General features: G+C 27.7%; 1 protein-coding gene across 1 annotated transcript in view; it reads left to right on the top strand.

Annotated features, from left to right (window-relative positions):
- Nucleotides 1–552: 552 nt before the first annotated feature.
- The window catches only part of LOC105627391 (sodium channel protein Nach-like), a 43,509-nt gene continuing 33,935 nt past the window's right edge, over nt 553–10,126 (top strand). Inside the window, exons 1-2 of the mRNA XM_012208673.1 lie at nt 553–580; nt 971–1,305. Coding sequence (XP_012064063.1) covers nt 553–580; nt 971–1,305 — 363 coding nt within the window. The remainder of the gene's footprint in view (nt 581–970; nt 1,306–10,126) is intronic.

The following is a 10,126-nucleotide window of genomic DNA, read 5'->3' on the forward strand; positions in this document are numbered from 1 at the left end:
CCAAAAAATTTTAATTTAATTTAAAAAAAATGATTTGTAATTCTAAATAAAATCATTTTAGTTGATATGTAATTAATCATAATTTTACTAAAAGTAATAATAAAAATTATAAAAAAAAGATGAAAGCATTTTATGAAAGATGTAAAATATTTTATAAATTTATATAAAAATTTCAATTGGACATAATAATAATTAAATATTTTATTAAAAAAATTTTAGGAAAAAGAGATGCAATTTTTAAAATATAAAAAAAAGATGTAAATTGTTACAAAAATTATCTTATATAACTCTTGTAAGAAAAGATAATTTTAATAAAATTTTTTAGTAAAAATGAATTGTAGTAATAAATAAAAATGCTCAACGAAAACTTTCTAAGAATAAGTAGTACAAGCGCGTTTTGGGTCGATCAGATTGATATTACTCGAATAATTTCGCAGTGCGGCAAGATAGTTTCGCATAGCGTTTATCGGAATTCAACGGCTTGATCAATAGGATTAAACGGATTTAACGAACGTCAATTTAAGAATCATACATGAGGAGGAAATTCTAAAAATGGCGCAGGTTCTCGATATCAAGGGATGTGAAAATCGTTTCGATAAAGGGCGTTATTCGTAAGTTATCTCGAAAATTCAAGTTCCTTAGAATAGCCCAGTGGATTTGCTACAGAAGTGAAGGAGTTTCCTAGAGGTATTTTAGATAGGATCAAGAACACTTGATCGAACGTGCTCGCAATTACGACGATGGTGTTTGAACGAATGACGAGCACTCGACGTCTTTGGATCAATAAAAACCGAGAACCGCATAGCTACAATGATTCACGATGACCTAATGCGTCAATTAGATGCTTATAAAATAAATACAAAAATCAATGATTCTATTTTTAATTTAAAATCTAATTCATTTTCTGATTTCTACTATTCATTTCATATTTGCATTGTCATTATTATCAATTAATTATGAATTGTCTCAGCTTTAAATAATTTACCAAGCGACGCATCTGAAGTATCTATGTTTAAGTGGAAAAAGAAATCTATTTGGATTATTCTAAATGCAACTCCATTGTTGTATTGTTCGCTCGTAACTGGTGAATATACCGCACCCTATCACTCACCATCCTTCCTGCTCGTGACAAATGCGACAAGACGGCAAAAGGAAGTGGTAAATCTCCAAGGGCTCTTTGCCTCGCACAGAGAGCTCGCTGAGCAAAAGGAAAAAAAAACTTCTCGTGAGATGGTCCGTTTGCAATCATGGATGTGTCCGGGAGAAATGACGAACGGAATGACATGTGGGAGTATCAATAAAAACGTGAGTGCGATGATCTCAAAAGACCGCGTTCTCTCGACCTTTGAAAGAGGGTCAGTAAGAGTTGTACTGTCGATGTGGAATAGAATTATATCTAGAAAATCGAGGAATTCAGCATTGCAGGCCAAAATTGATTTGCAATACGGTTAAGGGAAAATTTTGACATTTATTTTGACATTTAGTAATTTCACTCCATTTTCGCATGCAGTTCAATTTCATTTTCTTTTTATTAAAATTTTTATTCCATTTGAAATTGAAGAAGCAACAGCTTATTGAAACATACTCCACTTTTCTATGTCAAAATTTAATTTTGAAAATTTTAAAAATTGCTGAAGTTTGTACATAATATAAAAATTTTATAACTTTAATAAAAGTCCAAATAAAATATTAAATTTGAAAATTGTTTCTCGATATATACATACTTTCGACAGGGAAATAGTTAAATAATTACAGTGAGTTTAATTTTTATGTTACACGCAAATCTGATTGCTCTAATATAGCTCATTTTTTTTATATAGATATTGACTCGTCAAGATTTGTCGCAAAGAGAATAGCGTGAGACACATTCGTCACAACTGACGTAAAATTTGTAAAATATGCACACGCGAGATTGAAATAGGTTCACGGATGAATAAACTTCGGCCGACACAAGCTTAAGATGTTTCTTCTTTTTTATTGGTGAAATTCACGCGACATTAGTCACGATAGACATAAAATTTCCTTACTACCACTTTCTATCACCTTCTATCGATTCCTATAATATGGCCAATTCATCTCATGGCGCGCGCCGTTTCGAATTTTCTTCTGATAAATATATAAGAACTTCTATGGGAATCGATAAATATTTAATGTATCGTCGCTGAAACAGTCGCGATCCAAAAATATCGCCCTAGATTACGAGAGTTTCTCAGAGAAGAAGAAATTTATTCTATCTTTAAGCAGTGCCTATTGTGTGTGTAATCTATTTATAAAATACGTATAGTACTATTTTATATATACTATCTACATACATATATAAATGATTATTAATTGATGCATCAATTAATTAGATAAAAAATATTATCATACAAATATTATAAGCTTTTTTTATTAACTAAAAATATTTCTATTATATATTTTTTTAAATACAAGAAAAAATTTTAAACTATTTTCTTATTTACTGCTCAAAATTAATTGTAAAAGAATTTATATGATTTAATGCTATTTTAATAGCGTTTCCCTGAACACAGATATAATTAAATTTTATTGAAATAAAAGAATAGTGCTTCTATATTAAAAAATATTGGAGTATATTCGAAAGACAACTATCATCTGATCCATAGCACTCTGAAGAGTGCTCGTGTCATGGATCAAATGATAATTGTTAATCTCTCAATCTCTGTACTTTTGAGTATTTTTTAGTACAGATGCGCTATTTTTATTTCAATAAAATTTAATTATAGAATCTAATTATACACAGTATAAAATCTTTAATTCATTTTTTTAAACGATTTTCCTAGCTATTTATAATGTATAGACTTTCCTAATATTATATTTCATTCTGTTTCTTATATATTTTTATTAAGTCGTTTTGACATAATCTTTTTTTAGAATACAATAAATAAATATATATATATTTTATTTATATTTTATATCCTACTATATTATTATTAAGAATTAACATATATACGTATATATGTTTGTCTTTCTCTTTCTCTTTTTTAACTAAATCCACCTTTTTCTCACCTTTCATAAGTCTTAACTCCCTTTTTCTTTTTCTTTTTAAATCTTCAAACTTGTGTTCTTATCTTTCTTATCCTTGTCCTCTTTTCTTCCTTCTGCATTCCTTTCGTACTTTCATACTCGATTTCTATTTCCCCGAGGAGCGACAGCAGTCTTCTGATTCCCACAGGGAGAATCAACGACACTGGAACCGAAGACAAAGCACGGTCGTCGATGATGTGTCTAGCTCGTCGTTCAACCGGATAATCCGAGCAGCATTCATCGACGAATCGATAAGGATGAGGACGAACAGGATGGCGGAATTGAGTGAGATTCGGAAAATTAGTGGCGTCCATTGACAGAGTGCTCGTCGCATGGTTGATAGTCAAAGAAATCACGCGCGCATGCAGTGTAATAGAGAGAATACGAAACTATTAATCTATTAATGTTTTAATTTATATTGTAAAAACATGTATCTAATATGAAAAAACTCATAGATAATTTAGATAAAAAACAAATATAAAAAAATTAAACATTTTGTTAAAATTAATAAATAATTATATTAAAGTTGCATGAATTATATTTATTAAAATATATATTCATTGTATATATATATATATATATATATATTTATTTAATATATGTATTTAATATATATTTTAATACATATTGTTAAAACATATATATTTTATTAATTCTATTATTTAATATTCATTTGCGCCTGGCCATGAATTATTTAAAGTTATATTTTTAGTGCATATTTCAATTTCAAATAATTACTATATAACAAGGAAAATATAATTAGGACTTATATAATTTTTTTACATGTAATTATTCTTTATTGATAAAGTCAATAATTACAATTTTTTAATGATTTTTTGATAACTATAATTACATTAATCAATTCAAGATAATAAATTGTTGCAATTATCTATTAAGTTTTTCAATTAATCTAATGGATTTAATTATAACATATAATCACCATTATAAATAACAAAGTGTATGTCTACATAGATATAAAGAGATATTCTCTTCTCTGTTTTGAGAATTAAATTCCCCGAAGAACAATAAGCACAAACTTTACGAATTAGCTCTTAATAAGATCATTATTACGCAGAATATTTGTGAAGTACTTAAACTTTGAAAGTGTATTCTTCAGCAAGATTACATTATATCTTTGCAAAAAATTTAAATTAAGATACATTATATATTACAAATTACATTATATAATATTAAAAATTAACACTATAGATGATGACATTTTACTAATTAATTAATTTTATGCAAGTTTAAAAAGTCTTAATTATAGAATGACCAATAATGTCATGCATTATGAAAATACAATTAATAAAATTAAAGTATGAATCTATGAGAAAATATTAATGTTTAAATAATTTTTTTGAATAATTATTATTATTGAATGATAATATAAACTTTTTATTTGGAGAACATTAAAGAATGTTATATTTTATCTATAAAATTATATCTTTTTTTGTTTTAGATTGTATGATCAAGATTTAAATTTTGATATTATAAAATAACGCCAAAATATATAAAGATTTTGAAGGATGAAACTATAAACTTGTATAAAAAATATTCTAGCAATTTGCGCGTTTCATCTTCGATAATCACATGCTATACAGTAATCATAAATTCACAGAATTTTCGATTGCACTATCATCAATCGATTCGTAGATCCATGTTAACATGGGATTGCGTCGAGTTCCAAGCTATTCTCGAGACCCAATCGATGAATATCTTTCCAGATACGAGCTCGTATCTGGACTCTCATTGTCGGTCGTTTGCCTCTCAAGTAGGATTTATGATACTGGTGCACGTACATGATGACATATTTCGATCGTATTGCTGGTCCAGCGATTTGTTCTCTAAGAACATCCGCCGTACTAATCAGAATTCATTTCCTTAAATAGTAAATATACTTACTTATGCTTTGCATAAGTTATTCTTTCCTATTTATTATTACCTATTACAAACGTGTGTATTATTTTAATTCGATATTATATACTATTTATATTGTTATATATTATATTGTTTAACACATATTTACAAAAATTTCTTTTAATATACGTATATTTTTGGATCATAAATTATGAAATGTGATGAGAAATTTTCAGTAAAGAAATATATACAGAAGAAATACATACTTAATAAAATAATAAAACAATAAAACGTCGTGTTTGTTTTCTTTTATGTTGAGAAACAAAATAAATTTAAATAATGTCAAATGCATGGTCTCATATTTAATGTATAAATTTTTTCTTAGATATATGGATGCATATATGTCCACGTGCGTGCAAGGTCCTCTTTCGTGCAAAACTAACTTTGTTTACGACAGGAAGCTGCAGGTCGCATAGAGAAAATTGAATTTTCCTGGCGTTACTGCCTTGAAGCTTATCAGGAGCTGCGCGTATTCTGTCTCGGTGTGACGTTTCTTTCTGTTCTTTTATCCTCAATTCGGTCTCTTTATTTTCCGTTCTCTTTCACCTTTCTTTCTTGTTTCTTTTGCTCGGACTTTGTAGACATTGAAGTTCGAAGGACTTTTAGACAACGATAACATAGTTATTTCGCGTGTATGAAGAGAAGCAGAAACCAAAGAATGGTCAGAGTGATCTATACAGTCATGAAAGTCCCCAAAGGACATTATGAGAAGTCACTCATCCCGCTTGGAACTTTTATGAAGTTAGATTAAAGAATAGATCCTATCATCACGTAACAATAATGTGTAATGCCGACGTCAAAGTGCGAAGTCGCAACGTTGATTATATTTGTAAAAGATTTATATTAGTAATTTTTTGTGTTAATTTAACACATGAATATATTAGAATGTAACATAAATATTAAAATAATTTTTTATATACAAAAATTAACACAAAATGTGTAAAATTGATACAATTTGAAAGTAAATTGTAGAAGTATATTTCTTTAGTAAAATTAATATTTATAATATATTAAATTAATATATTATATTCATTTTATTAATTTATCTTAGAATTTGTTTTTTAAAATTACATTATTTTGATGATATTTGTCCACTTACTTATAAAAATTGTGTTACTTTAACGTTATGAAATGTTGAATACCAATTTAATATAAAATATCTAAATAAATTATAATTACATTATGTTAAACTATATTCAATACTTACATATATTAAAAATTGAACACAAAAATTTTAATATTTAAGATCCGAATTTTGACATGAATACAAGATATATTTCATTGTATTTTTTATTATGATTATATATATATATATATATGTATTTATAATAATACATCGATTATTTTAGATTTTTATATTAAAAACTAATTGATTATTCGAATAAAGCAAAATAATGATAAAGAATATTTACGCGGGCAAATACACAAAAATTGATTCACGTAAATCGAGCTAGATGTGCGGCACGTGCCGGTGAGAGGATTAATGACGATATGTCATTATCGCGTTCGTTCCGGCGGAATATACGGTCCGTTACAACCACGGAATTGCTACTAGAAAGAAATTTTATATCGCACACAGACATTGCCTTATGGGAGTTACACTTTTATGCCGTGGCCACGGTACAATTTCGCGTTGCGGGTGTAACGCGGAGAATTTTCGTTCGGCACGTTGCAGAGCAGCGCGGCGGCGAGATATATCGTTCTCGAGTGTGGTGCATACACGAGACGATACATGGTGTCGGGGAAATTGCGGCGAGACCGGGATCACTTGTCGAGAGAACTAAGACGACTACTGCTCCTTCGTGAATTGCGCGAGAAGTTTCACGTCCGCATCCTTAGAGTGATTTTGATTAATGACAGGCATTGATTTTTTTATTATTAAGTTTTACGACAAGTTTCACCAATCTTCCTAAAACTCTCGTTAAGAAATTTCAAACAATTTATCAATATTTCACAATTTGTTAAAAATGAAATGATTATTATTAATCAATGTTGATCAATAATAAATCAGATAAAGCGATTCAGTTTTTCGGAATATTCAAACTGGAATATTCAAACATTATATTGACATTTAGTTTTTATTGGCGTTTAAATTTATGTAATTTATATAATTCAGGTAAATATAGCTGACCTGTTTTGAATAATTTAAATATTTTGAAAATATTATGCATAACCAGCAACTTGTTATTTATATTCTATAATCAGACTAATAATTAATGATTGAATTTATTTTCAACATTCAAATTTATTCTGAATTTATTACAAATAAAACAATTGTTGCAATATTTTTAATTTCAGTCTGATAACAAAATTTTATGAAGGAAAAACTTTTCTAACGCGGAAATATCATTCTAAATTGCATAGCACAAAAATAACTTTTGAGAGAGAAATTCGGTTTCACATTTCAAAATATCATTTCCTGTTAAAAAGATCGATGTTTTAGCTTTTGAGAATTACATTGAAATACCGTTACATTTGTATTTAAATGCGATCTCGTTGCTTGTTTCTATATAAGGTAACAAATGCGAATAAATAAAATGTCTATTCAATTTTGTACCTTTATTGGATGAATGAAATGTTTTATGCACGCACACACACATAATAAATAAATACATATATTAATCGATGTCTTTGTCACATATGTCCGTTATTATACTTAACTATCTTGTTTGTCGGATACAGTCAATTTCTTGTAATAGCTCTGTTTTCTCATTTGACGCAATCTTTTTATACTTATATAAAAATTGCGACAGAAATATAACGCTTGTTTAGTGATATATTTGTCACAATTAAATTAATACGCTTATTCTTATCTTACGGCATTTATTTGTACCTGCTTCTTTCTTTATTTATGATGTAAACTACAACGATAGTGGAAATAAATGAAACTAGATAAAAATACATTGTTATGTTCTATTAAATGCTGTATTTATTTAGTATTTAATGATATACTTAATGTTATATTTATTCAGAATGAAATAAACTTTGTAAATAATATATAATTTTCTAGTTTTCTAGTTTTCTTCTTCAAAATCATAATTAAATAAAAAATTGTCAAAACGTGGTTGCTTCATATTTTATGTTGTCATCATCAAATATTTGTGTTATCTATCGTTCTTGGGAAAGAACGCATTCTTAATGTTAGTCAGCGATCAAATTGCTTTTGCGTAAAAAATGATTATAGCAATCCGTTGATATTCGAAAGATATTTTATGTCTTATGGCCAGATGATATGATTGAACAAATAAAAGGTTTCTTATCTAGACAAGTATAGATATATTTCGAAATTGAACAGAAAAGATGTACGACATATTGCAATCTCGATCACTCGACTTCGATACAAGTAAAAAAAATATTAAATAAAATCGATGTATTTGATTTAATATCAAATTTTTTTACGCACGCAATTGTCTGCAAAGATTTTCGATTTGTACTATCTCCAGATAGAAATATAAACATAATAAATTATTGATAAAATCCTATGAAGAGACTTGGCAACAAATAATTAAATTGTATTTTTAATTATTTTAAAGTTGTGAATTTACTGGTATAAAGATCTCATTTAATGTTATGAGAAGCTTATGAGAATATTTGAGGTAACATTCTGAAACTAAAGAGTGGCGTATAAGCTAAGTTTGCATAATCTCTTTAAAAAAGATACGCCATATTTTGTGCTCTTGCTTCATTTAAAAACTGTTGCTCTTTTTAAGATTAGATTTAGTAATTCTAATTAGAATTCTGCAAAAACTTGGAAGATTGATCTTTATAATAAATATATTTTTAATCTGTCTAATCTAATCTTACTATGTACTTGCATATTCCTATTTTTTTCAATTAAAAAGGAAAAATATAATTATCATTGAAAAAATTTATTAGCATTATAAATATTTGTAATGAATTTTATAATTAATTTATACAATAATATTGTCAAATTTGTAGTTTAATTTTAAAATAATGCTTATGTAAGATAGATATCTATCTAAGATTTCCTTCTTGTTTAATTAGCTTTCATTAAAAATTTATATTAAATATTTAATAATTTTTAAATAATTTTTTGTGACTATCCGACTAAGAGATAATATAAGTGTTAATATAAATTAATATAACTTTATTAAGTAAATAAAAGCCAAAAATTAAAGATAAATTTATAAAAAAGATCTGTTAACTTTCTGTAGATAATAAACAATATCCTAATGTGCTACTTTACATAACAAGAATATCTCTCTTTATGACACAACTTTATGACGAAGCATTAAACAAATCAGTGAATCTCATCAAGGATTAAAATTAAAATGCCGCGAGTAATCCCCGTGGAAAATAATCCCCAGTCAGTGTCCTGTGGTTCTAAGAGAGTGAGTATAAGTTCACATTAAATGAGAACGTCTCGGAGGGTTGTCGAAGGGTCGAGCAGAGTGGCATCAGGACGCGCTAACAATGGATAAAATGGCTAGCTTGCGGTTCGTTTTACGCTGGTTGAACTTTCGCAGCTCGAAAGGATTTCCGACCTTCCTTTGATTTGTCCTCTTCGAACATCCGAAGCCCCCATGCATATATTCCCTGTTCCAATTCCCTTTCCTACAGAATATTGAAATTGGAACTGCAGCGCTATTGAATTGCATCGATGAATTGAATTTATTTAGGATGCCATTAAAGTGCAATTGACGATTATATTTAAATGACGACGACGAAGATATAATCGTGGTTTTCATAAATTTCTTATGAAAAATTAAAAGTCGATTGGAATATTGCAGCAAAATAAGTTCGTATTTCCACATTTAAAATTTATATATTTTTACTTATATATTTTTATATATTTTTATATAATTTTTCGTTTTCTGTGTTTAGGAACGTGATTGTCTCTCATATTCATATACTGTGGTACGATTTATACCACATTCTGCTGCACTGTTTAATTACGTGATAGTGTTATCGGTTTCTCTCTAATAATTACCTAGTTCTCATTCGCGCATTGCTTGCACTTTGCCACAGAAATTGAAACTGGAAATTTGCCAACGAGGTAAATAATAGAAATGGTTTATGTTACATATACATATGCATATATATCTTATTTCCGTTTTGTATGTTCATTAATTTTTATGATTTGAAGAATTATGCAGAAATCTCATTTCTATAATTAATCTTTATTTTCTATTATCTTATATAT

Source organism: Atta cephalotes, assembly GCF_000143395.1.
Source record: "Atta cephalotes unplaced genomic scaffold scaffold00008, whole genome shotgun sequence".
Lineage (NCBI taxonomy): Eukaryota > Metazoa > Arthropoda > Insecta > Hymenoptera > Formicidae > Atta > Atta cephalotes.